Source organism: Haliaeetus albicilla, chromosome 1 (genome assembly GCF_947461875.1).
Source record: "Haliaeetus albicilla chromosome 1, bHalAlb1.1, whole genome shotgun sequence".
Classification (NCBI taxonomy): Eukaryota; Metazoa; Chordata; class Aves; order Accipitriformes; family Accipitridae; genus Haliaeetus; species Haliaeetus albicilla.
This window is the reverse complement of record NC_091483.1, coordinates 6,550,733-6,578,522: the sequence shown is the minus strand read 5'-3', so window position 1 is coordinate 6,578,522 and position 27,790 is coordinate 6,550,733. Positions and strand designations below refer to the sequence as shown.

Sequence of the window (27,790 nt, the reverse complement as noted above, 5' to 3'; positions counted from 1 at the left end):
AGTGCTGAGAGGCTGGACAATTTTCCGGGGTACTTGGCAGCCCACAGGTTTTTGTAGTTTACAAGCAGAGCTGGGCCAGCTCTCCTATTCACGTCTCTGTTTGTTGGAACCGGTATTGATGGCATACTTAGCATGCATAGCTGTTACCCGGTCACACCAATTGCTGCAAAATGAGGAGAAAATGAAGGCAGGAGAACATGGGAGAGTTTTGCTTGCTGTTGCCAAGGTGACTCGTTTTGAGCTGGATAAACACTCGCTCATCGCTGCTGCAGTTTTATTGCCTTATGGCATTTTGAGTGGAACCAAACGCCTGAGGGTGAAAAGAAGTGGGAGAAAGGTAAAGGGAAGGGACAAACCAGCCCTGGCACTCGAAAGCTAATGACGGCCGCGTGGGCAGAATGGCTGCCTTTGTTTCTGCGTTTCTGTTTCCAACCTGTGTCGCAGCGCTCTGGCCCTGCACACCCCTCAGCGGTAGCCGGCTGCCAGTATAGCCATTTCCAAAAGTCTAATTGCAGTGTTGAATCCTAATGATTTGTGTAAAAGAAAGGACCTGGAATAAAATGAAGAGTGTGATGAGTCTGATGGGAAAAGCCTTCCAGTATGGTGTGATTTTACTTAAGGTCATTTAAGCTACCTCATTTCTCTCTCACCTTTTGTGGGGCTGGGGCAGAGGAGGGGGCAGGGGTTGTGGTTCCATCAAACTTAGAGGTTTTTAGTCTGTTCTTTTGCTAGAGTTTTGGGTACAGCTGTTCCCAGTGAGGGGCCACTACCCACCAGCTGACGACTCGCCGAGTCTTTTGCTGTATGTAATCTTGCTCTGCCGGCCTGGGGAGAGCTGTGGGCAGGGGTGGCAGCCTCGGGGGTGCCCCTGGGGCAGGCAGGCTCCTGCCTAGGGCCGGGCTGTGGGGTCTCCCAAGCTCTGGCCAGCAGAGGGCAAAGCTGCTACACGCTGTCCTGCGCTGCAGGCACGATGCAAAGCTTAGGGCAGCTTTGCATCCAGCGTGTTTTGCTATGCATTACACTCTGGCTGATCACATAGATGAAACTATAAACGTAATTTTTGGGGAGGAGGGGAGGTGGAAGTCCCCTGTGTTCCCAGGGAGCCTGCGAGGTGGCCAGGTGCTGGGACGCATGGTCCCCAGGCACCAGCCGTGAGCCCTGGCTCTCATCTGCTGTCTGTGATGGACCAGAAGGATGTTTTTCTAGTAGGTTCAGGAAAGATTTTCATCAGGCTGGGAAAACATTTCTCCGAGGGTAACTGAAACTACTTGCATCTGGGTTGAATACTGCTCCTCCCTCAGACGGCAGAGTTATCCACAGAAAAATTTGGGTAGTTTGGCACTGAATTACTCTTCACAGTCAGTAACAGACCAGATAAATGCAGAAGTTTCATCAACAGAGATATCTCCGCTGACTGGTGGTGGGAGCATACATTGTGATACGTGGGATGCATGTTACATGTGTTCTTCCTTGTCGCCAAAAGCAAAAGAGCATAATTAATATTAAAGTAGGAAGCTCCCCTACTCCTTGTCTCAGTGGAGGGAGCAAGTTCCAGTTCTCCCACCTTCTAAATAAGGTATGGAGCAGACATGGCTGAATACCTTTTTACCTTCATGCTTTTATGCAACTTTCTTCTTTGTTTTGTTGTGCTTTTTTTTTCCTCACCATGGTTGGTATTTCTGTTTGCTTTCCTTTCCCTTACCTGCTACACACTGAAATGTGGTTTTGTTACGAAAAGTGGCTTTTTGTTACATAGTGTTTTGTGTAGTATTTGTTTGGTGAGTATTTTGGGAATACAGCCGCTCCTTCAGATCTTGTCCATCATATGTGGTGCCTCAGCAGATAACTTGCAAGGTTTAGCCTAGAAGACCTCTTCCATGTGCACAAATGCAAAGTGTACTTGACCTGCTGGCTCAGTTTAGTCAGACTAATAAAACCTTGGTTCAGAAACAGGCTATGCTGTCTAGTCTGAACTTCACAACTCACCAAAAACAGCTTTATTCTAAAACCAAAAGCCCTGAATTTCCTCTTTTATGGCAAGTAATATATATCAGTTATTCTTGTATACAAATAAATTCAATCTTACTGCAAGGTAACTTACAAGGTAGGAATTTTCTCTCACCGATGATAAGCTAAAGTCTGTCTTCACAGTGGCTTTTACCTGGCATAGCCTAAAGAAAATGTGACGTTTTTGCAGTGCAGACAAGTTCTTAGGTGTGGAGGCAGGCAGAGGTGAGCTCAGCCGTGCTGCGCACTCGCTTCAGGGGCATCCGCTGCTGTAAAACCAGTGTGATTCAATCGGCACAAACAACAGGCTGTCCTTTTGCCTTTTTCCCTATCAGTACAGAGTGTTCATGGAGCTCCTGTTTGAGTACAGCTCCCAAAGCAAAGTTAGGTCATTGTTAATGACAACATAGAAGCCAGTTCTGTCTGCCTCCTTTTGTGTTGCAGTTTTCTTTGTTATTGTCCATATTGTAGCTGTAGACTTACTTGCTTCTAGTGTCTTGCACTATGGCAGATACAGAAACATCTATCCGTTAATTTGGCTAAAGTTTCAGGCATAATTAATCTCTTTAATACAATGCTGCTTTGATATAAATATTTTTTTTTATTCTGACATTTAATTCTCTCAAAACTGAAAGCTGAATTTTGAATCCACTGAAGTGCCTTGACTTGCACTGAAACATCCACTGCAAAGCTTATTATTTATGCCACCACAATTCATCCTCAAATAATTTTCCCCCATCTTCTCTCAGCAATAGCTCTGAGGTGTTTTGTGGTCTGTGTTGGATTCACTTCTCGCGTCAGATGTGAAAAGGTAGATTAAACTCTGCACCTAGAGCGATGGCGACAGTATCAAACAACCACAGCTTTTTGATTTTCTACTTGACAGTGGTTTATTTTGCTCTTAGAAAAGCCAGGTGACTGAGATGAGCAGATTTACTCAGTGTTTTTTGCTTTTTGCCAAGGGATGGTCTTCAAGATGGCGGCGAGGGTCTCAGCCTGGCAGCTCCAGTCCGTGCCCTGATCCTACTCCCTGCCCTGCCCATGGCTGCCCAGCCAGGCACCCGATGTCTGTGTTTACACCAGAACTGCTATTATGCCAAAAATCACAACTGTGGAGAAAACACAGTGAGTGTCTCGAGAACTTTAAGCAAGAGGGAAATAATTTCCCTTTTCCTTTTGATTGACATAATCTTTTTCCTTTCTTGTCCTTCTTTTACACCCGTTCCTTCTCTCTTTGTCATTGGTTTCCTGGATGCCAGGATTAAAGGTAAGCCCCTTTAACACTCTCATCACCTCCTTACCACAAGCGTACCTGAAACCCTACTGCTCTCTGACAGGTCTGTTGCCACGCTCTTACACTGATGGAAGAACCAGAATAATATAATTTGAATCAGGGGCACAATATTTAAAGTTATTTGGGTGTTGAAACAGGCAGCTGAGCAGCCTCATTGGGTTTAGACTATATATATAATTCTATAGCCATATATATCTCTCTCTATGCAACTATATATAGATGCAGCTGCAGTGGCAGAACAGGTCATCCGCAGCTTCCAGCAGGGAGAGAGACACAGAGTTGTTCTGCAGTTTTTAAGCCTGAGTTTGGTACCATCCCCTGTTTCAGATGCCCCGATTATGACTCCTGTGCTGTATTTTATATCCCATTTATTGTCTAAGTGTTTTGCCAGTGCTGGGGACACGTTGTTTGTGGCTGGGTTGGACTCTTCCCTTTAGGGAAACCTGACAATGTGGGCCACTCTTTTTAACTCATACATTCTTCCGTTGTTGGTCAGGTACTCCATGTTTATTTTGTCTTAAATTGCGTATGCTCGCCTCCTTGATGTGTGAAAGCAACAATTTTAAGGTATGTTCAAACATGTTAAAGCAACTGATAGCTGGTAGGCATTGGACAGTGTGTGGAGAAGAGAGAGTCCTTCCTTAGGGCGCTTCCTGAGGAGTTCGTGTCGGAAAGGAACGTCTGGAACTTTCACAATGGGGAGGTGTGGCTGTGTTGGCTAATGCTGAGTGCGGTCACATCATATATGGAGATGATAACTTGGCCTTTGGATGTGAGGTGGCAATGTATGTGGGGAAATGGAGGTATTCCTGCTGAAGCTGGTGGTAGGTGAGGCTGAGAGAAGGGTAGTGTTTTCTGCAGTGTTAGACTGGCATCCTGCGCTGGGAAAAGACAGCTTGCCCACCCAGGAAAATGTTATTTCTCTCCACTAGCTCAATGTGATGGCTGCTGGATGGCAGACAATGTGTTCTGCTGCATGAGCAGATGTTAATCAAACTGTTTCATGGTGGTGGTCCTTTTATCGGCAGTTGCCACCTTTCCAAATTATGATGGGTGTCTCGTCCACTGCTTTGCCTCTTTGGAAAAGGCATGCAACAGGCTTGGGAAGAAGTGCACTGCTGTCACGCTGCCTGTGGCTGAATGGGGTTGCAGTCAAACAAGCCCTATCAAAAATTAAACTGAGAAGCAGAGAGTTTACAGTGGAAAGTTGGAGTACCTGGCTTGAAACATTTTCTAAATATGGTGGCTTTTGCTATCTCAGTGCAAGAGGTAGGAAAGCAAATGCTGGTGCTTCTGTTGTGTACAGGTGGAGATTCAAATGCCGCAGGCAGCAGCAGCAGCACATACGGGTTGAACCTGGCAGTGGCAGAAGCAGGAAGGACGAGGGAATCGGAGCTGCTGACTGGCTGCAGATGGGAGGGTGGAATCTCTTCAGGGATGCTACCAGGAGGTCCCAATCCAGGTTCGAAGGGTTAATTTTAAAAACATTTTTTTCCCCATGTCTCAGCACTGTCTGGTTTTAGCCATGACGGGAATTAGAAGTGACAGCATACTGCAGGGGAGCTGTTCTCATGGGGTTTGCATCACACCTAAAGCTGGACATACCAAAAACCTCCCGAGAGAGGCTGGTCTGCCAGACCCTTCCGACACCAGTCACAGTTTGGCTGAGCATCTCGGCTTCCCAAGTGAAAGGAGCTTTGCAGTTTTTTGGCGTTCACCTCTTCTAGCATACCAAGATGTTTTCTGAGCCAGATGCGATGGGGAGGGGTGAGCTGGCACGACAGGCTCTGCTGTCCCCTGGCAGAGGCAGTGCAATCCCTTCCTCCCTCGCCATGATCTCCTCGGAGAAGCATAGGGAAGACGTGACTCCTGGGGAGTGCTGGGACAGGCTTTCCTGGTCTCGGCAGCATCCTAGCGCCAAGGGAGGCCTATGTGAATGAGTGCCTGCCGATGAGGGTGATGACTCGAAGCGGCCCTGCGACACCATGCAGCTAGAAAGGGCAACACGTGGTAATGCAAAAAGAATTACACGTACAGAATGGTAATACCACCAAAAAAGCCCAGCAGCTAATACCCAGCAAACATATTCCTCATGGCACTCTGCTTCCCTGTTGTTTCTGATATTCTTCTAGATCTGCTCTGCAAAAGAGGTGTGAACATCCTTAAGGAGAGAGAGGCGACCTGGAATTCGCAGCTGTGAGGTGCTGAGCGCTCGGAGCTGCTGCCGGCCTCTCGCACCGGCCAGGACAGACCCTTCTGCAGGGGCCTGCACACATGGCTGCAGGTCACAGAGAAGCTGAATAACGTTCTTGGCCTCAGCAAGCTGACTCGGCTGTGTGACTGCAGTATCTTTTGGAAATGTCTTGTGTCTGCTGTGGAAAAGGCAGGGAGTAATTTTGTGAGAATGTAAGGATGTTATTTTTCACTGACATCGCTGTGCTGTCAATGCTCACAGAATAGCTTGCTGGGATCTCTTGGACTGAATGGAAATGTCAAATGTGTTGCTATGGCCAAATACAAACAGATATTTCCAAACTAATATGGCTATTAAATAATTGCATGTGAGATAATAGCAATCGAAGAAGCACACATGACAAAAATCTAGTAAGACCAAAAATCGGTTTGGTCAAAATTTGAGGGTTTTTTTGTCTGATTTTAAATGCCATGATTCAAAAAGCCTTTTCATGCAGCAGAGAAATCTCTTGCTATTTTGAGGCTTACCACAGAAAGCTGATAAGAGATACAGAAATACAGGTGCATCTTCTTAAGTATATCTTCTGCATAATATCAAGTCAAAATGAGGATCCTGACATTAGGACAGGACAAGATGAAAGACTAAAGCCGCTGTGTATCTTTCAGTATCAAAATACAAAGCCCAGCGTTACGTGACACTAATCTATGCAATACCATGGGCAGCTTGAGGCCCATCAGGTCAATCTGATGAAGTTCTGCCACCATACCATCTGTTTTGTATTCATCTGTCACTGAGACTCAGAGCCACTGGAGAGGAAAAAGAACTGGCAATGTCATGCAGTGGCTTTTTGACATCAATACAAGCCGTGTGGGAATTGCTAGACGACGTTTTGTGGTACTTACGGGCATTAAAATGTAACGCGGGGGAAAACCCACAAGTTGTATAAAGACCACGTCATCTCCCACTTACGAGTAAATGCAATTGTCATTCTTTAAAATTTCTACACCAAAAGCTACAGTTACACTTCATTTCAGCTGTTCCCTAACAAAAGGAGACAACGTGTCGGGCTCGGCATGTCACTTTCCCACTGGTACAGTCTGAATCCTCTTGTAGGCTCCGCTATGACCACTGGATGAAAAAGGTACAGTATAGACTCCATTAGCTGGAATGAGCTGGTTGTGTTGCTCCCTATGGTTGTCTGAAAACAAATTAGGTTAAGATTTGGCTAATGGTAGATGTGAAAAAGAAGAACAAGTAACAACGGCCATATACCCAGTGGGACTGTGGTTTCCTTTAGCTTGGCATCCCGTCTTCAGCAGCACCAGCAATTGGTACCCAGGGAAGAGGAAAAAAAAAGGATAAATAGACACTGATATGTCCCTGAAACAGCCCCTGAGCCTCTAGAGTGCAAAGTATTTCTTTTAACTCCTACTTTATTATCCCTTCTAGTAGGCTCTGTTTCAGTCCTTGGTGATGCCTACTGAAAAGTAAATGCTCTCTATTTCCCACGGGCTGCCCTACTTTACATCATCACCTTGGAGATAGAAAACAAAATTCTGTGCAAAAGCGGTATCTGCTTGTCCTGATTCCCGATTCATTTTCTTTATCAGAGGTGAGGAAGTGAAACCCTGACCCTGCTGAAATCCCTGGGCAGGTCACAGTTCAGTTTGGTGCGGTGGGGGCTGCAGCTTTGGGAGGTGAACATAAGGCAAAGAGAAGTACTTTGGGCATTCCTCACAGGTCGTGGCACAGCTCGCTGTTTCTACCCATTCTGTGGTGCCTTTGTTCTCGAGCAGTTTCCATGGTGCCTCTGCTTTGTCTGCAGACCTGTCTGCAGGCAGCACTCTTCTCAAACAAGCCACACAAGATGATTTTTATGAGGCGGTGCATCGCTTTGCGTGGCTGCGCCGCAAAGCTGTAGCACAGGCTGCTAGGCATCAGCTGCCACAAATATTTTGCAGGCTGTCTCACGGGCACATCTTTAGAAAGTATGGATTGATGTTTTTTAACTGAAGGGAGAGATACAGATGATGCTACCTGAGAATCCAGCTCAGCCTTTCGCCCGTCATGTTTGGCAAATTAAAATAACAAGAGGAGGGCTCCTGTCTTGTTGCTGGCAATGTAGCGCTGCTGTAAAAAAAAAAAAAAGCAATAGAAGGCGTAACAAGAAAGAGCAGCCATGCTGCTTGCTGCAGCACTCTGAAAATGTCATCTTCATCTGACATGGGTGTGAAAGTAGATGATCTGTGTATGTAACGCAGCATCGCTCCCTTCACATAGAGACTGGCAAGGATCAGGTCAAGCTCATTTATCCATTATCCAGCTGTTAATTCTCTGCTAACCATTCTGATACCGGACCACTGACCCCCTGAAGTGCTTCGGCAGGCAACAGGGAGGACCTCAGGGTCCTCCTGTCAGGTGCAAAGTCAGAAGGGCTGAGTAACCTGGCCACTGTTTTTAATGCCCAGGAATAATATCCCTCAAGAAACCCTGAGCTTTGACGGGTAGAGGCTGTTCAGAGAATAACAGTAGAGTGCTTGTGGCCCAATACTAGAAATACTTCAGCAAGAAAACTGGTTATATGAATCTTACAGGCTGTTCATCCAAAAAGAACTGGAGTGTAAAATCACTGCCCAAGTGAAAAAGCAGGCAGAAGGGCAAAGCTGTGCTAACGGGGATTTTAACTTCCAGGCACAGCAGAGGGTACATTAAATGGTGGAAGTAAGGCTGGATGTCTGTTAGTAGGCTGTGTACAGGAATGCCATTTAATCCAGGACCTGCAGATATCAAGAAGAAAGGGAACAATATTAGAATTGGTATCAAAGTATAGAGAGAATAAAAGCGAGGACACAAGGGCAGCTTAGAAATAGAAATATCCTGGTCACAAAAATTCAGTACTTTGAGCAGAAAAGAGGTTTTCTTCATTAAGGTGAAGCTTGTACTGTGTGTTGGGATAGAACAGGCTGCTCCCCAAAGCTGGACATGAAAATTAATGGTTTGTAAGTCTTGGCAGAAGTTTTCAAAGATGCCTGGAAAATTATAATGCCCAATTAAACAGGAATCGGTCATCCAAGTCCTTAGGTGGTCCTGAAAAATCACAACCGCTCTGCACTGCATCTAATTTTCAGTCAGAATTTTCCCCTCTGCTTCTCTTCACTCTTCTCTCCCAGCACTATCCCCAAGCTCCCGCTGGCACAGACCTCTGGCTGAAGCCTCAGCCAAATAGCTGGGCTTTGAAACATGGCATTCGAGCAGCCTCAGTGGGGACAGGAGAGAGGATAGTCGGTCCCTGCTGAGGCCATTCCAAGCCAAATCTGTGGCAGCTGTTACACACCAACCGACCGCTAGTTTTCCACCAGACACTTTCCTCTCACTTTTGGCCCACGGAGGTGGAAACAAATTCAGATCAGCAGCGAAAAAGCAGGCCCCACTCCAGTGAAGTTAAGAATTGCGAGGTCTATTTGGAATGTTGTTTTTTTGTTTTTTGGGTTTTTTGTCTTGTCTGATGTTAGCATCTCACATGCACATACCATGCACCTGACCTGTTTGTTTGGGCTACGTCTTCTGGGCTAGGCGTCAAGTCTGGCAGAGATGATGGGTGTGCTCGTCCTTCAAGTTGAAGGACGCTTTGTGAAGGAGCGTTAAGGGAAGGACAGTGTGTGCTGAGCACATCCTGCGGAGCAGGGAACATGGCACAGAAGGTGGGACTCTAGAGAGGCAGGTCCCCAGCACGTGTGATCCTCTGCTGAAGCAAGGTCCCCAAAGAGCTTTAATTGACGTAGATGAATGTCGTCCTTCCGTGCTCTCCTCAATTATTCCAAGTTGAGCGGGGCTAAATCACTACCTGCATCAGCATCGGTCCTCCTTTTCAAGCAGGGCACAGGCTGGCTGGGAAACCATGCCCAAAGCGCTCTCGCTCTAAGAAAGACAAAGGAGGAATTGAGCAAATTAGATCATTCTTTATAGATTTGTACTGTTTCCCCCTGTGCGCTGGGGCCTTGTGCTGGTCACCAGCAGCACACAGGCTGGTTTCCTCCTCCCCTCCTTGCTGCCAGGAGGCACTAACTGGCTGCCAGAGCTTGCTCTTTTTTGCCTCAGACTGAGTTTATTGCAACCACAGAAACAAAATTAGGACAGGGTGCCTCAGGGTTCTTCTGGGCTGTCCCCATGCCCAAGGTTGAACCTCTCTGGATTATTTGGGGTCAGGAGAGAGATTTTTCCACAATCAGCCAGTGCTATGGGCCATATCAGTAAAAGACCATAGGGAGCTTCTCTGCACTACCTTAACTTCCTAGGACCCCCTGGGAATTTTTCTGTGTCCTTGGTTCTCCCTGCTTGTCCCCAGGAACTCCACACTGGGAATGGGCTGTACCCAAGCGCAGAGGTGAGGGAGGTCCTCCACCTGGCAAAGGCTTGGGAGATAGGAAAAGAGAAGAAAAGCCTTGTTGTTTTGGAGGTTAAGTGGTAAAATAGAGTTGCAAGAAAACAGGAGGGAAAACTAGCCCTGAATGGGAACGGGATCATTGGCGCTTTCTCAGACCGGAGCAGTGTCACAAGCTTCCCTTAGAGCCACCCTCCGACAGCACCTTTAAATACCGCAGGCTTCAGACTGAAGCTTAGTCATGGCCAGAGCACTGCTGCCCTCTCGCCTCTGTCTTGGTTTTCCACTGGTTCTCTCCGCTCCACTCGTTAACTAAGTATCCAATTCCCACCACCTATTACCAGCTATTATTGCTTCTTCAGCCCTCCTTCTCCTCTGCATCCATCACTGAGTGAAATAAATGGAATACATATGCTGATTATGGGAGAAATACACGTGGAGGGAGTGCCAGCTCTCCAAGCTGGCTGGCAGACATACATTTATTTATTTGTGGTTCTGACAAGAGGGGGCTGTGTTCTGTGCCTGTGTAGCACCTTCCCACCTAGCGAGATGTGATAATAACCTGAAAAAATAAGTTTCTGTTCAAAGGGAGGTTTTATTCTCCCTCCAGTCCCTCGGGGCAGCTGGCAAACAGCCCTCCGAAAAACATCAGCCTGCAGCTGGATCCAGCTGACCATCCAGCTGCCAACGTGTTGGCAAGGAAGGGATGTAGGGATATGAAGCTGGAGGTGGGGCTAAAGGTGTTGGCTAAATCCCAGCGCAAACAAGACTAAGTAGTTTTCAGATTAATTAGCTGGTAGGAGTAAATTTAGCATCTCCCTCATGCAATAAAAATGATAGTGATTTTTGAGCCTGTGCTTCCAAAGACCAATTTTAGCTGATAACACTCAAAAACAGGATTGCCGATAAGATCGCACAAACTGGAGCAGGCTCTCGAGCCTGGGGCAGGGTGGGAGTCTGAGTTTTGCAGAGTAATGCTTTTAAATAACAGTTTTCCTATACCTTTTATTACAGAGCAAAAATATTTTTGGAAAGAAACTTGAGTGAAGCAGCAAATTTCTCCTGAATAAGAGGATCACGTTTTTTCATACACTAGCAGGCGCATCGCTGTATAACTAGACAGGTATTTTGGTGAGGATTTGTGACATGGTGCCACACGTAAATGTGAGCGAGCGAGTGAAGGTTTCCTTGGGCAGGCAGGCAGGGGTGTAGCCAGCTTCTGTGGCTAAAATTAGAGATAAGTGAGTATAATTAACCGTTGGAACTGCTTGCCTAAGGATATAATGGCTTCATTTTAACTTGACGATTTCAAATCGTCTTTCTGACATGTATATGGTAGCTCCACCAGCTGTTTGGGGTTTGCTATAGGAGTCACTGAGGGAAATTGTATTCCTAGAAATTCCTGTCTTATGTGGGAGATCAGACTCTCTGATTATAGGGTCCCTTGTGGCCTTAAAATATCTGGATGTAGGCAGCCGGGAATAATTCTTCCCCCCTCGTGTTCCACCCAGATGAAGGCCAAAAGGCATTCAGCAGTTGAAAACCCTGCATGCATTTCTGTGCAACCAGACGGCGGAGGATGATGAATAATTGCACCTGAAAATATCCGAGTTTCTCTAAAACCCTAAGCCACAGTTTTATTCCTGTATTTTGAAACTTAACAGCAGAATGGGAAGGAATAAGGAGGCGTTGTAATTTAAACCAAAGCCCCGGTGGGTTCAGCCCACTGCCCTGGCTGTGGCCACCCACTCACCGCTGCCCTGGGTCTGTGGGGAGACTGTGGGTGCGTGCGTGGGAGAGGTTGTGAGGGTGGGTGTGGGGGGGTCGCGGGCAGACGCGAGGGGGTACGTGTGCGATGGTTGTAGGTGGGGGGGGGGGGGGGGGTGGGTGCGAGGACGAGGCGGGTCCTCCCCCGTTCCCCCCCTCCCCACCGCCGGCGCCGCCCGCTCGCCGGCAGCCGCGGAGCTGTCCATGATCTCATCGGGAGCCCGGCCTCCGCCTCCGCGCCCCTCCGCGCCCGCCGCCGCCTGCGGGCACCCCGCCGCGCCGCACCGGCTCCCCCGCGCCCTCTCGCACACGCTCCCTCACACGCACACCCACCCGCGCACACCCACCCGCGCAGGGGCCGGGCGTGCGGCCGCGCTGCAGCACAGCCCAGGCAGAGGCACCGCCGCCGGCCGGCCGACCGACCCGCCCGCCCGGGAAGGTCACCCACCCCCCTCCACCCCCGCTCGCCCCCCGCGGCGGCCGGCGCCGGGACGGGGGCCGGGCCGTGGGGCCCCGGCATGCTGGCGGCCGCGGGACGCCGCCGGCCGCGGGGCTGAGGAGAGGCGGGCGCCGGCGGGAAGGAGCCGCGGGGCGAGAAGATGGCTTCCCCCGCGCCCCCCGCGCCGGGAGGCGGGCCCTCGCCCCCCGCCGGCCCGCCGCGCCTTCGGCAGGTGGGTGCGCGCCGCGGCGGCAGCGGCGGCGACACGCGTGTCCGCGTCCCAGCTCCCTGCGTGGGGCCGCGCCTGCGCGGGCGGCAGGTGCGGCGGCGGCGGAGGGCCCCCCGGGGCCAGGCGGGGCTCGGTGGCCGGGAAGCAGCGGGGCTGCTGCAGGGGAGGGGGGTCCCCGGTGCGGGGGGCCGCCCGGCAGGCTTCCCCGTCCGCCCGCCGAGAGCGCGGCCGCGGGGAGGGGGGAGACGGAGCCCCGCTGGACGGGGAGGGGGGGGAACTGTCGGGACCCGAGCGGCCCGAAGGTACAGCGGCAGTGGCGGGTGGGTGGGTGAGTGCTCTTCTATTCTGCTTGTCATTCAATTAAAAAAAAACCCCAAAACCAACCGTAAAATAACCCACCCACCCCCCCCCTCCACCCCAGAATTATTTCAGGCGGCGCACCTGCGCAGGTGTGCCCGTGCAGTCACACGCAGAGAGGGAAGCGCGTGCACGCACACGCGCGTGTTACTTCACGTGGTCGTGGGCGACGGTGGTGCAACGTGATACGTTTTGTGGTGCATTACTGCTGTAGCAGAGCGTGTCGAAAGGCATGAATAAAATCTTAATTAACGTAATGCAGCAATTTTCCAGTGGCTGTTCCCGCTCTTTCTGTATGCAATGCTTTGCTGTTTGCATCTGTCCCCTTGCAAGAAGGGAGCCCTGGTTTGCAGCGGCTGCTGCATTAATTTACATTCGGAATGGTGAAGTTGGTCGCAGGAGTTGTTTGACAGGAGCGGTACGGCCCAGCTGCTGGGGGTCATGGGGGCTTCATGCCATGAGCGCTTTGTGTCTCCTGAAAACGGGGAGAGACAGAAATGCAGGGACACAGGGCTGGCGTGTTCCATTTGCTCTTTGCTGCTAAGGCTGTAAGGTTACTGTGGTAAGATTAATAAAGAAAAAGCTGTTGCAAAGGAGGATTCCCGATGAGTAATCAGATTAGCATCGTATGTATGTACTCAAACATAAATCCAAATATAAATCCCATCCTGCCCCCCTTTTTCTTTTTTTTTCATTTTCACTAAGAAGTGGGCGGTGCCGTTGATGAGGAAATCTCAGGGGTCTGCAGTGGGGCAGGCATCTGAAAGTTTGGAGGAGTACCTGAACTTGTCAGCCCCCTTCTGCGCTGGAAGTTTGGGCTGGGTAACTTAAGCAAAAAGGCCTTTGTGTGGGTTTGCTTCTGACCCCAGCTGGAAATGCCACAAGAACAGCCGCCCCCTCACCCCCACGTATTTTGGCACTTCCTGTTCCCTTCCCCGCTGGAAACTGGAAGAAAAAAAGTGTCTGATTTTAGTAGCAAAGTTTGGTTTTAGGAGGGAGAAAAATGAGCAGGGATCTCTCCAGTTTATTGGCAATCCATACGAGGTGCAGTCGGCAGTACCAGCAGGACAGATGAAGGGCGTTGGGGAGGGAAGAGAAGTTGCAAGGTAGTGAAGGAAAGGCCTGGTGCTGAAGACCCCGAGCACCGGGGATCCTCATGAAACCTGGCTTCTGCTTGCCTATAGCTTATTCCGCGTGCTTACTGGAACCAGGTAGGCTGTATCCTTCCAAGCAGCGACCGAGACCCTCAATGACAGCTCCCTTCCTGGGATGATCCTGCTTGTTTCAAACCTTCGGTTCGCTCCTCAGCAGCATGGGAAACACGAAGTTGCCAGTTATTTATTTTTTAATAGCAAGCAATTATCACTGTTAACAGTGTTTCATAACAAGCAGTTGCCACTAGCCGCCGGTGGAGACGAAGGGATGGGAAGACCTGCTAGACCAACAAGCTGCTTTTGGCTCCGTAGTTTCAAATGCAGGGAGAGTTTGCTTTATTGAGAAAGTAATAGGGTAGCCAGGGGCGAAGCAGAGCATCCCCTGCCCTGTGCTGAAATACACCGCTGAGGAAGGATCCGGCACGTCCAGTGGCGAACCCAGACCGCTGCGTTCTGTGGAGAGTTCTGAATTGACTTCTCACAGGGTTATTCATTTTACATGAGAATGAAACGGCAATGTAATATCCTGAATTAGTATGCGCAAATCACTCATGAAAAAAATTGACTACTACAGTTGTGTTACTGTCTCCCTATGCATTTTGTCCACTATATTTAGAATTATTTTTAATTGCATTTAGAAAGAAATCACTCATCAGACATGTTTCTGAACTATGGCTGTGGAGGTCTAGTATTTATTTCAAAAATAATTTTTGCTATATTTTTGCTGCCCTTCAATAAGATAGCATACATACAGCTTATTGGGTGACCTTCACAGGAATTTAAAAGTCCATGAATAAATGCAAAAAGCCACTAAAGACCAAGGTAAAGAAGACAACAATGGCTGAAGTCAATCAATTTTTCTATAAATCACTACCAGCCTCCCACTTTACCAAGGGTATCTTGCATCCTTAGGAGGGAAGGAGAGTAGACTTGAGAGAGTACAAAACAAAAGAGAAGTGAGCACATCTGCTTGAAACCATTGTACTGACTGTTTTGTTATCACAACGCACTTAGCACAGTAGACCTTAATGAAAACTCAAATCAGCAACATGCTGAATTCCCACTACATGGGGGCCTCTCAGAGGTCCTTAAGGCCAGTCCCGTCTTGCAGCTTGATAGCGACAGTCACTGAAGAAGCTGTTTGAACTTAAGTTACATTGGCAGAGTTTTTACTATGTCCGTCAGTTAATTTAAGAGGTCTTTGAATCTGTCCTTCGTGTAAAATGTATATTTGGGGGCACTTGCAGAACAGGCCATTATTTGCATCTGTTAGCTGTGAACCTGTTTTAGCATGAACTGTATTTTACCTTAAACATCTGAGTTGTACTATTTAAGTTGTGCTTAAAGTGCACCTTGCTGAGTCAAGTACTGCAGTCAGATACCAGTGAAATTTGTTACATGAGGCTGGAGAATGTACTGAACAAAAAGCCAGGGTATTGTAAATTACACCATTGCAGACCATCGTGTTTGGAATAGCATGGATGTGGTTTCTTTCATTAGTAGACACATAAGTTATTTCCACTTTTTTTACTTCTAGTTGTCAAGGCTGTACTTGTCTTGTCAAAAGAAAATTTAAATATATATATCCTCACCTTAAAAAATACAACCGTGTTAATGACATTTGCAAACCAAATAGTAAGTTTCTTGCATCAGAACACGTCATGTGTAGAAGAAACAAAGCAACAAAAATAGAATCAAAGGGAAAGACCAGGATGCTGGGTTGATGTTGTGACATGGATCCATGATTAAATGGACCCTTTTATGGCTCTCCCATTGCCTGTTTGTCAGGCAGGTCCCTTTTTCTACCCTCTGTTGGAAGCTATTCCAATGCTTGAACTCCGCATGTGCTGCAGGGTCTACTACACCGAACTGCCCTCCTCAGCCACCACCAGTGTATCAGCAAGGTGCATCGCCATTTCTGATGACACTCCACACCGTAAAATCAAGTTGACTTCAGAGGAACAGATTCACATTACTGTATTGGGATCTGACTGATGTATTAAAAATTGTTCAGAGTAAGAAAGAAATGACTGAAGGTACAAAAGGATAGAGATCACACTACAGTTCAGTTCTGGTCCTTTGAACCACCGAAAGATTTCAATGAGGAATCCTGTTTAATTTGGCATTGTGATTTTATGTGAGTGTGCTTCTGTGAGGGATACCCCCCCCCCCCCCCCCCTTGCTAACTGTTCCCTACAAAATATTTTTAATCCATTGAAACTGCAAGCTGCCTAACTCGTTAGCAGAAGAAAGGGACAATAATGCTTGTACTGTTTATGGGGCAACATAAAATTAGGGTAGTTTAGTGCTTTGGACTTGAGCCGTGTATATGTCTGGTTAAGTAGAGACAGGCCAGCAATACTAGAACTTGTGAATATTGTATTAGACAGCACTAGTTTTATGATTTAGTGAAGAATCTAAAGAACACCTTTACTAGAAGAGAAGGAATATCTTCTCACTAATGTTGTAGATGCTTCCAAGGGCTGAATTGTATCTAGTGACTTTGTTGCATTCTAAAAGGAAAAGTGAAAATTGAACTGAGATACAGTTATCTGAATATATTACACTGTGCAAGCAGTTCAGCCTATAGATAGCTTAGAAATGACAACATGTCAGCCACAGAAATAAAGTCAGTGGTAGAGCTAGGCAAGAAATAGTTTTCAGTTTTGTGAAGGTATTAGGTGCTCCAGAGTTTTGCTGCGTCACAGTAGGACAAATCTTTCAACATTTTTCATGAAGTAAAGAGAAAGATGCGTAAACAGGTGTTTCCTGTCTTTTCTGGGCTGAGAGGCGCGTGGCTGTAAACACTTTCTGCCTTGTTTGGAGCAAGAGAGTGAGACTGGGATTCCCACATCACTAACCCTCAGACTGTTCTGGGGTCCTTGTTTGAGAATCAGTTCTCCTGTTCTAAGTGTCCCACTCAGTGTTATCTGCCATGGCACTTAGGTACTGCTGTTCCACTGCAAGTCTGAGCATGCATGAATAAATCAATGATCTTAATCCATTATCTGATATGAAAAGAAAGTGTGCCGCAGTGTCTTTTACTGTGATTTAACTGATCTCAGTCAATGTTGCTTATCATCGAGCAATGTACAGCAGTCACATGGTAATTTTCCCGATGTCATGCCGTTATTGATCCCCCTGAAATCCCTTTATTCCATATAATTCTCTTTTGGTAAAAGACCTGTCTGTAAAATGGCACCTGGAACTGGAAGTCCTCCTTTTCCTATTTAAGCTCTTTTTTTTTTTCAAAATGTAGTTGGATGTATTTGGAAATCCAAGTATGTCTAAAAGGATGTAAAGGACTCTGGGGTGCTGAACTCATGGCTTGGAGCGAGAACCAAAACTGGAGGGAGAACAGCCACCATGGTGTTCAGAAGAAGAGTGCTGGTGTGGATGTGGGAAGATGGAGAACAGAGCTCCTGTCGTTCTGTTTCTCTGGGGATGTTTCCGTGGCAAAATTGTCCTGTACTGCAAATCCATGAGAGCAAGACATTCGCTTGAGTACTTAAGAGAGTGGAATATTGAAACCTTCAGATATTACCCGATACCTTGTTACTAGGAGAGCCAAAGTCACCACAAGCAGTTGAGACTGCTGGAAATAAGAAGTATGCCTGGCCTTGTGTATTGTGCCAAACGTGACTCTTGAATGCGATAGCAATTCACCTCTATGCTCAAATGATACAGTTTTTCAGCCTGTTGGATTACAGAAACTCTAACAGATGTGGTCTAATCGGTATGAGGTCTCCACCTAGGGCTTGACAAAAATTTGTTACAGGGAACACTTCAATTGGTGTGTGGGACTGCAGGAACTAGTTTTCTTATTTTTATTTTCTTTTCTCAAGGAGTTTCCCCCTGTAACTCTACTGGATTTTGTCTCTTACTGTTTTATACTTTTCTCCTGTGAAGGAGGAGAGAACAAACCCTCCTAAAAACTTGTATGCCGCTGCAGCATTAGAGGTCATCTTCTGGACTATTCATACTAGTGACTATTTATATACTACTGGTGTGCTTTGGTGCTGCCTTTTCTAGCCCACTGCTCTTTCCCACTCCCCAGGCTTTTCCTACTGCAGGATGTTCTTTGTCCCCTACTAACAGTTGGTGGGATTTGAGGATATTTGAAGCTTCTTTTCCATGGGTGGTTTAGACTGATGCCCCTCCCAGCCCACCCTTGCAGTAGCTTTGCTTTGGACAGTATGTTGTTTGCCTTCACCCTTTGCTGGCATGGATTCTAGTTCCATAATTTAAAAAATTAGGTTGGTTTGAATTCCCCATTTTCCAGGTTTCTTTGAACTTTAATTTGACTCAAGCTTATTTTTAATTTTACCTTCTGCTACTATGAAGGACTAGAAGTAATTTGCTGAAAACTAGAATGACTTGAAAATCAGTGTAGTGAAGTATTCGCTTAGGTGTCACAGCACTGAGTAAAGAGAACATCTATCAAAATGAACATTTCTATTTCAGTGAACCATGTATGCCATATCAAAGGGAAAAGGGTGCTAGAAAATGTCTTCTTGCTGATTTGAAATGATGAAACATAATGCATAATGAACCTGTTGCATAATAGATGTAGGCTAATGTAGGAAAAAAGTAATTACAGTTAGTGCGTAAATGACTACATGTGTCTAGATTACATATAAAAATTACTATGCTACAGTGTTATTTAGGTTGCAAAATCAAGCACTTAGTAGTTAGAAACTAATAGAATTAAGGGCTGTGCAGGCTTAATTCTGTCCCCTTCTGTGTCTGTCCTTTACACTGCATTGGGCTCTGGAAAAAAACACTTAAGTGATCATATAATTAGAAACTGAATCACAATATGTGATAACACACTGTAGGATAACAAACATACATCTGCCACACTGCCAGTTGTTTTTTAGGCCCACAATCAAGAAAAGGGAAATGGTAACTTTGGAAAGCTTGCTTCCCAGCCAAACGTGAAGGGAATTTGCAAGCAGAGATTAAAGGTACAGCTCCGGCTCCAGGTCTTTACGCCGGCAAAGTTCTCCTATCACCTGGGGGCTGGGCCTTGGCATATGGCTGTACTGCATGAAGATTATCTAATCCCTGGAGAAGAAGAGTGTGTATGTATGAAGGGAGGTGAAATCTTTTAAAAAGCTTGCTTTCTGTAGCATTCAGTGAGGGAATCACAAATGATCACGGTAGGAAGAGGTATGTTGCAACGGATCGCACACAAAGCGCATACCAGGGAGGATGGATGGGAAGAACAACCAAACTAATTGCTGGTGCTGTGTAAAGCTGACATTTGGTGTAGAGAAAGCCTAAACGGGATACTTTCTAAAAGCAAATGCAACCTCAGCTGGAAGGTCAGTCTGCTGATTAACACTTCAGCTCAGTATTTGTGTTTCATCCACCTGAATACTCTAAACAATCTCAAGGCAGGCAATAGAGGCAATGGAGCTTTTTTAAAAAGTAGCAAAAATTCTCCATAATAAAAATCTCGTATATGCAAAATTACGGCCAGTCCTTGGTATTCAGTCGTTGCATTTAGTCAAAGGAGCTCTCTGAAGTCTTGGAAATTAGCATGTCCTTTCGATCACACATGAGATTCTAAATGAGGGAACTCTAGTGAATTGTCCCTGTTTATGCAGAAAATGCGTGCGAAAATTTACCACTGCCATGAAAACCACTTCAGTTTGAGGTAGCATTTTTAGCCTGCTGTGGAGGGGGAGAATTAAAGTTTTAAAATCCATTCATGTTCCAATTGGGTCTTTTCTTGGTTTGTAGAAAAGAGGGTGGAAAAGCAAAAAAAAGAACGGGAAAAAGTGAAGTGAGTTACAGAACATTGTCTGTCAATGGGCACTAAACATGTTCCCAGACTAAGTTAATTTAGTAAATACTGCTAGGTGCCCTGATGTATGCCTAGTACCAGAGTACCTAAACCAGGTGGAAAGGAAAATAGACAAGGTGTTGTTCAAATATTATGAAGTGTATAAAAACAGAAGCTGATCATTTTATATGCAAGCACTTCCTCAGGGAGGCCTTCCCCAGGTAGCCCTGGCAGCAGGCCTGCCAGGGCTGGGACACCCCCAAAAATAAATCCAGTAGGAGACCATTTGCTGCTGAGCTGTATTACAGTTTTATGCTGGACAGCAAACCCATTGAAACCCTACCAGGCTGTTGCCAAAACACGGAGAGAGAGGGTTTTTGGGGGGAAGGTGTCCCTGGAGAGCGATAAGCTCAGGGAGGCCTGGCTGTGGGCAGGCAGACCTTGGGAACTGCTGAGCCTCATTCCACTCCACCGAAAGTCAACATACTGAAAATAAAGATTATTTTCTCTTGTATGCAGGCACATGTTTACAGTTGGCTTGGGTCTTCAGGGGTGCGGAGAGAAAATAGCTAGTAACCATGCCGGAGGATAACTGACTGTGAGGAACATCATCCCTCCTAAATTCTCAGAAAAGAAGACTTCTTTCATCTTCTCAGTCTTTTATTCGCTTTCAGTTGGCCTGGCACCTCACCCCCTCACAGCTGCTAGCAGAGCTGTGGGGATAGCTGGGTGACAGCCTCCTCCGCCCCAGGAGCCTGCTTAAGGGCCGTGGTAATTACATCCATCTGGTGCTAATTGTGAAGCAGGTCCATCACACAATGGTGCTGTAACTCACCTGGTCACCTCACACCGCGATTGGGTAGAAGGTACCAGAAGCAGCAGAAAATGTTGCCTTAGGACAGCTGGAGCCTTTTTAGCTGCAGGGAAGAGGCTGCTTTGGGCTGGCTGCTCCTGGGTGATCACAGAGGTAGTAGTTTATTTTATTTTTAATATAAATGCTTAAGAGTCAGGGGTTGGACTAAGGATTTTAATTTGGTGCTCATTTTTGTGACAGTATTAAATCTACTATGTTTCTGTAGCTTTGTGGTTGTTACAAAATTTCTTTCTATGCTTCCTAATTTGTATGTGTATATCCTGTGAAAAGAGTAGAGTGTTTGGGAGAGGCTTGGCTTTGGGTTTGTTTGTTTGTTTTCTGTGTTTTGTATTTTTGTTGTTGGTTTTAGTTTGGGTGTTTTGGGTTTTTTTGTTTGTTTGTTTCAGTTGTTTTTTTTTCCCCTTGGGTGTGTTCCCTCCCTTACAGTGTTTGTATATGATGGTGTTAGCAAAGGCTGACTTTTGGCTGTTGGTGTTAAGTTTTTGTTTAGGGAGCTGTTGGGGATGTCCCTTGCCCCAGGGGCTGAGGGGTATGGAGCCGTCTGGGCTGTGGGGCTGGCTGGGCTGTGGGGCTGGCCGCCATTTTGTGGGGCGGCTGTGGGGCTGGCCGCCATTTTGTGGGGCGGCTGTGGGGCTGGCCGCCATTTTGTGGGGCGGCTGTGGGGCTGGCCGCCATTTTGTGGGGCGGCTGTGGGGCTGGCCGCCATTTTGTGGGGCGGCTGTGGGGCTGGCCGCCATTTTGTGGGGCGGCTGTGGGGCTGGCCGCCATTTTGTGGGGCGGCTGTGGGGCTGGCCGCCATTTTGTGGGGCGGCTGTGGGGCTGGCCGCCATTTTGTGGGGCGGCTGTGGGGCTGGCCGCCATTTTGTGGGGCGGCTGTGGGGCTGGCCGCCATTTTGTGGGGCGGCTCACCATTTCTGATTGGGGTGCACTAGGATGGGAGTGATAACAAATACTACAGCTTGCTTTGGAAAAAGCAGCTGCTGCATGCCTCATGTCCAAGAGGATTTGCTGCTTAACTTGGCTGTGAAATATTGAAGGAGTAGTGCTTCTTACCAGTCAGTAAGTAAAAAAAATTAAAGCAAAAAGACACACCCCCCACCCCCCAAACCACCACAAACTTTGTGAGGCTTTCTGTGCTAAATACTGATCACTACATATGTGTTGTGGAAATGTGACTTGCTGCTCTTAATATCTGTAGCTTTGTTGTATCCCAAGGTTAGATCTTTATAAAGTAATAGTAACATTTACTGTGAAACACCAAAATGGTCATGGTGAATGTGCTGTGTCTGCTTTTAAGTTTTATTATGAAGTATTTATTGTGAGGTTTTCTTGTGCAGGATTTTAGGCTTTATATTAAGGTGACTTGCTGTGTGATGTTGCCTCAGAAACCCTGATGAATGTGTTCTCCACAGCTGTGTGTGTTCCTGTGAGTCTGTGGGTGGGAGGGAGGGCCTCTTCAGGCTGTCTTCCTCTGAGGAACTGCAACAGCCCCACCTGAATGGGTCACTGTACTGTGTTGTTATCATGCTATACTGTAGTATATCACAGCATGTGATATCACTACACTGTGTAGTAAGTGAAAAGGCTGACATTATAGCAACAGAGAAGTAATTTTGGCATCTGAGCTTGCACTTAAGCATCAGTCTTGAGCTACAGTCACTGAAAATATGCCCCTTGAGTGGTAAATATGCTCTGCTGCTGATCAGAGAACTTAGCTGGGCCTCCTCTCCTCCTGCTGGTGCGTGTTTGTGTTGAGAGAAATCTCTTCTACGTTTATAAACAGTAACTGGTAAATGGGATTTAGACATCTCCTAGTTAACTGTCAATAAAGAACTGACTAATGGAGTGGGGAAAATACTTGACTAAACACAATATGTTCTGTTCTGATGGCCATCCTTTCTTTCTCTTCTATCCTTGTTTAAGTGCCTGATTGTTCTTACTGGGATGGTGAGTAAGCTGGGAACTTAGAAACAACTGTCATATCTAGCAGAATGTAGACTTCAAGATGTACTGTACTCTGTACTTGTTATGTTATTAAAAAAAAATGAAGTAAAGGTGGGGGGATGAGCTAGAAATTGCTGTTCATTATCCTGTGGAGGTTTATGAACTTGGGTGGGGAAAACAGGCTGTATTCAGAATCTGTTGTTGATGCACACAGATTTTTAGAGTGATGCAAGTGGGTGGCTGGCTGAAACAATCTGATAAAATTTATGTCAGAAAGCTGGGCCTTACTGAAAGTGTCAGGAGTAATACTGTACAGAAAATGGGTTAAAAGTGCAGTGCTGCAGGTTTTCAGAACTGAGCATGTATTGAGGTGAAATTTTTCTTTCAGTTTGGCAAAAATTGCTTCTCTTCTGATCATAATTTTAATGTATTATGATTAAGTAATGCGGAGTGCTTGATGTCTTGATGTTCTTCTGATAATTGGCTGAACATGCAAACTAGGCTCAATGGAGAGACAACAGCAGTAGTGTAGCAGCTTTGCTAATGAGATTATGGCAGTAATGTCAGAGTTGCACTTCACTCTCCCCCTGCCTCAGAACACAGAATTGCAACCCTGAGAGCTGAAGTGTTTGTGAAAGTCACTTTGGGGAATACTGTTTAAATATGTGCTTTCTGTAAGTTATCTAATAATATTGTAGAATAATATTTGTATCTCTTTTCTCTTGTTCTGTGCCATAACTGCTGGTATCAATTATGTGCAACTGCTCTGCATTTGTAGATTCAATCAAGTTAAAGCTCTGGTCAAGTTGTATGTCACATCTGAGATTCCCCCCAGGAAGAAAAATGGACTGTGTTGAGCTGTGGGACTGCATGGTACTTACAGTGCAATTATTTGTGGACTCTGCTTGTATAGTTTTGGGTTGGGTTTTTTTTGTTTGTGTTGTTTTGGCTGTCTAGTCTTGAAGTATTTTGATTTATCTGCAGAACCTGATTGCTCCTATAGAGTATTAAGAGCAAGTATGTAATGGGGCAGTTACTTGAGACTTCCTATATTAAAGGAATCTTTGTTTATGCAATGATTCATTCATCAACACTGTCCTGCAGAACATTTTGGACAAGTGTTTGCCTTGTTAACTCTTTGTATTCAGTTCTGCTGATGTATATAAAATGACAGCTACTGGAGTTTAAGTTGCTGACCTGTCCCTTTCAGGGGTTCTCTTTCCATGGTGTTTTGACTATTGATAACCAAGGTGAGTTTCCACGAGTTACATGCTGTCTTTGGCATTAAAGTTGTGCTTGCTGAAAACTGGTAGAAGCTTTGTGAAATGCATCCCTTTCTTAATTTGAGCTTTATTTATAAGTTGCTTTATTTATTAAGGTAACCTGGGTGTGTTAAGATGATGTATCTGGGGTAGGAAGAATAATATGGCCAAGGGGCCTCTGTCCTCTTGTGGAGCTTACACATCTCCTTCCATGGAAGTGGCTGGTTCCTGTGTGCTGAACTGCTAGTGCTAAGGTCCAAGATGGTAATGGCATAACTGTCATCCTGTTCTTCATTGCTGTTAAATATTTGTACTTCTTTAGGCATCCACTTAGTTTTGCTGAAATCCTTGCATCAAGTATTACATTCACTATTGCTTGTTCTAAATATGTTGAAGATCATGAATTAAATAAAAATGGTACATGTATTTCACAACAGACTAAACTGGAGAAATGTTTGATTCCTCTAGTGATTGCTCCTTGCAAGGCGAGTGAAACATGCATGAATATATTCATGTGACTGTCATGAGGCACATGACTTTGTGTGGGGTCTGTATGTGAGGCACAGATTCACATGAAGAGATGGTGTGTGACCTAAAGTCCTGGCAATCTTGCAGAGGATGTGAGAGGTCTTGACATAAGTTTTATGTCCTGTTAGAGAACTTTTATCTTGTGGGATGTTTCCAAACATCCAATGGATGGCATGTATTTCAAGCATTCAGACTGGCTGGATTCAAGCTAGTGAAACAGTGCTGTGAATAGCCTTATTGTTTATGTTAGGTCTAATGGTGAAGTACTGCTTTATGAGTCTACCTCTGAAAAGACTGAGGGTGTCCAGAGTTAATTCATCTTCTCCTTCAATCTTTCTAAATGTTGCAGTTCTTTTAAGAATAAAAAAATGTAATCCTAGATTACTTACCTACCTATATCTGTATAGTCAGAAAATACTGAACTGAGGACAATTACCTTATTACAATTCCTATGCATCACTGGAAATAACATGCACCCGAGATCTTTGGTTTAAAACAAACCACCACAAACACGCACACACCCCTGCAACCTGCAACTCCTAGAGGAGAAAAACTTTGCAATTAATTCTGAATTAGGGTGTTTTGTATATGATCTAAGCTAGTAACTGGCTGTTAGATCATGTGACCAGAACTCTTTACAAGTATCCTTTTATGCTATTTTAGTGTGATACAGCTACATGAATCTTCTGAGACACTTTTGTTTATTATTTTATCTTTCTAAAAATCTAGCTTTCCCTCCTCCCCCTGGTGTGGAATGACTGCCAATACTTGGTCATCTGTGACCCTCAGCTGCTGCTGTTCTCAGGAATGCGCGTTTTGTTCCAGCGGTGGTGAATGACTGAGGCTGCGGTTCCCTCTGATGTGTACTGTGTGTGTACGTGTGGGTGGCTCAGGAGCTGGCAGGGAAAGGGGCAGGACTTTGTCATGGGTAGAACTCTCTTGTGACTGCGCAAGAGCTTTCTGGGAACTTGAACTTGCTCAGGCTGCATGCTAATATCCTGGCCTTGATTCAAGATGATATTTTAGTTCTTGCGGAGAGCAGCAGCTGGTCAGGGCACGGAAGCCAAAGCCTGTTCGTTCGCCCGGGATAGCAGACAGGGGCGTCACATACTGCGTGTACATCTCTTGTAATGCTGTAAACTTTGAGAATTTTAACATCCAGATCATGTCACTAATAATTTAGTGTTAGATTTCCTACGGATAGCTTCTTGTATCTGAATGTGCCCTTTTGTGAGACCATTTCTGAGAATTATTTCTGTAGCAATTGGAGATTTGTACTGGAAATGCTCTACCTTGAATCATTGCTGGTTCATTGTTGTCTTGGTATGCAGTCTCTGCTGTCTCCTGGCTGGCTGGTATTTGACAAGGTGGATATTCCAAGCAATTTTGGGACTCCTTGATATGGACTATGTTGGAGTATACCTGAAAGCCAGAAAATAGGGCTGATGCCCCTCCTTCTGGTCAGAGTTTTTTGAACTTTGGTCCCTTATCAGGGACCAGGAGCACACATGATTTTTTCAGGTGACAATAATTGATGAAAACATGCCATTGTAGTCCTATTTTTACACACACCACCCCCTCCCAAGCAAGTACCTATTAGCACAACCTTCTTCAGTCTTTACTGAGAACAAAAATAGGCTGTTCCTGAGGCTTGTAATGTGCTGGAAGCAATGGGTAATAGACAGTCTCCTTGCTGGGTCAAAACCTTGCATGAGCAAAGTGCAATTCCAAGGTTGAAAGTTTCAGAATAGCCTGTTTGAGTTGGCAGATCAAATTTTCTTGTGTCTGTTTGCAAACAGCCGTATGATCTTAGGAAGGTCTTTAGAGCAAGAGCCCACATTCCTGCTATTTGAGCACTCATTGTCTCATTTGTGTTACAGGAATACTAAGCTATTATGTGTGTTGTCTCACCATTAAAGGGGAAAATTTATGTTTGGCAAACCTTCACTTTGTATTAATCATCACAATGGATCACTTGTTGAAACTGACAAACAAAACAACAAACTTGATTTCCAGTAATTCTCTTACGGCAGTTATGAAGTTCTAAGGTTGCAGTTGGAGAAGAGTATTTATTCCTAAAAAAGGGAGCAAGAACAACAGAGGATCTTAAGTTTCTGTGGCATTAAATGTAAAAGGGGGAAGCCTTATGGTTCTTGAAGATGGTTAGGTAAGTCGGAGCAAGTAATGAGCAAGAAGAGTTGGGTGTAAATATTTAGAACAAAAAGTACCTCTGTGAAACTTCTGTTGGCTCCAGTGGCTGGTAGCTCCCCTTCGGTTTGTTCAGCTTGAAGAGAATCCATATTTAGTAAAGCAAATATGCATGAAATCTATGAAAGCATTTTGTCTGACACATTTTGGGTGTGTTCTTAAGATTTGTTAAGTTGATGGGCAGGCACTGTAGAAAATCGATTGATACTCTATTTTTATAGTATGAACTAACTTACTCAGCACGGGCTAATGAGTGATAACCTCTTATCACCCAGACTAATACTGCTTCTGGCAGGTAATTTATTTGCTCCTAGTCTTGGCACCTATGTCTGAATTATGCTATTGTAGCTCCCTTGAGGTTAAGGTTAAAGACCTTAACTTCGCAAGCTGTTTGACCTTGGTTTTATCTTCCTGAGGACTCTCTAAGAGCACTGTACATGGAGGGCTGGGGAATCTGTTGTGGGGCAGTGTTGGAGGGGGTCTAGCTCTTACTGTGTGCTTCTGACTGTCTCTGGACACTTTGGGTTGTCTGTTTACGGTAGCACACGCATCCAGCAAGACATGAGGTGACACAGCCCACCAGACAGCTGGGGTGTCGTGTAGTGCCATATTCCCCTGTAAGTTGTTCAGGGTTCCATGGCTCAGGCAGCTAAGGCCCTCTTGCTGGCTGGGCTCGGTTCTGCAGCTTTCTAGTCTTCTTGTCAGGTGATGGCCAAATATATTAATGGATACAAAACCATAAGAAGTCCCTGTCAAGGTTTTATGTTATTGGCTGCATTTGATGAAACTGGGGTCTCCTTTGTTTGGAATGGTATTTTAAGAAATACCAGATAGCCTCAAAGGGTACTCGTGGTAGAATATAGAGGTTGGCTTGCCTTTTTAAGTTTTGCTAATATAAAATTATTTAAACTTCCTGGAGGATCTGTTCTTTGAGGCATTTGAAAGTTGAGATAGGCAACTTCTACTCCTTCTGTTTTCTCATTGAGCTTTAATTTGACTTGTGTCTGCAGGAGCTGTTGACATTGAGTTTTACTGGTGCATCACCAACATCTAGCAATAATACAGCCCATGCATCTCTTACCCATAACAGTTTTCCCTGAAAGTATGGGTGTATTGCATCTGTGGTTTTTTTACTTTTTTTCATTTTCATTGAGGATTTGCAGAGTTAGTGTAGAGATTCATTTCAGTTGTAGAAAACTGAGCAACAGCATCATGGGGTTTTTTTTGGATTAATAATGGAAATTCCTGATGACTGATGCTAATTATGATCTATCAATTTGAAATACTAGAAATGCCATGTACTGTAAAAACAAGCTCCAGGTCAGCTCTCCAGCTTCCTATAATACTATTGCTATGACAAA

The 27,790-nt window shown here is 45.7% G+C and overlaps 2 protein-coding genes across 2 annotated transcripts in view; both read left to right on the top strand.

The window, feature by feature from the left end:
• The window catches only part of LARP7 (La ribonucleoprotein 7, transcriptional regulator), a 68,506-nt gene extending 62,133 nt beyond the window's left edge, over positions 1-6,373 (top strand). Inside the window, exons 17-19 of the transcript XR_011322109.1 lie at positions 2,970-3,132; positions 4,608-4,763; positions 5,434-6,373. The gene's annotated coding sequence lies outside the window, so the exon portion shown is untranslated. The remainder of the gene's footprint in view (positions 1-2,969; positions 3,133-4,607; positions 4,764-5,433) is intronic.
• Positions 6,374-11,878: 5,505 nt separating this feature from the next.
• The window catches only part of ANK2 (ankyrin 2), a 381,284-nt gene continuing 365,372 nt past the window's right edge, over positions 11,879-27,790 (top strand). Inside the window, exon 1 of the mRNA XM_069806335.1 lies at positions 11,879-12,314. Within this exon, the coding sequence (XP_069662436.1) occupies positions 12,243-12,314 (72 nt within the window). The 5' untranslated portion in view covers positions 11,879-12,242. The remainder of the gene's footprint in view (positions 12,315-27,790) is intronic.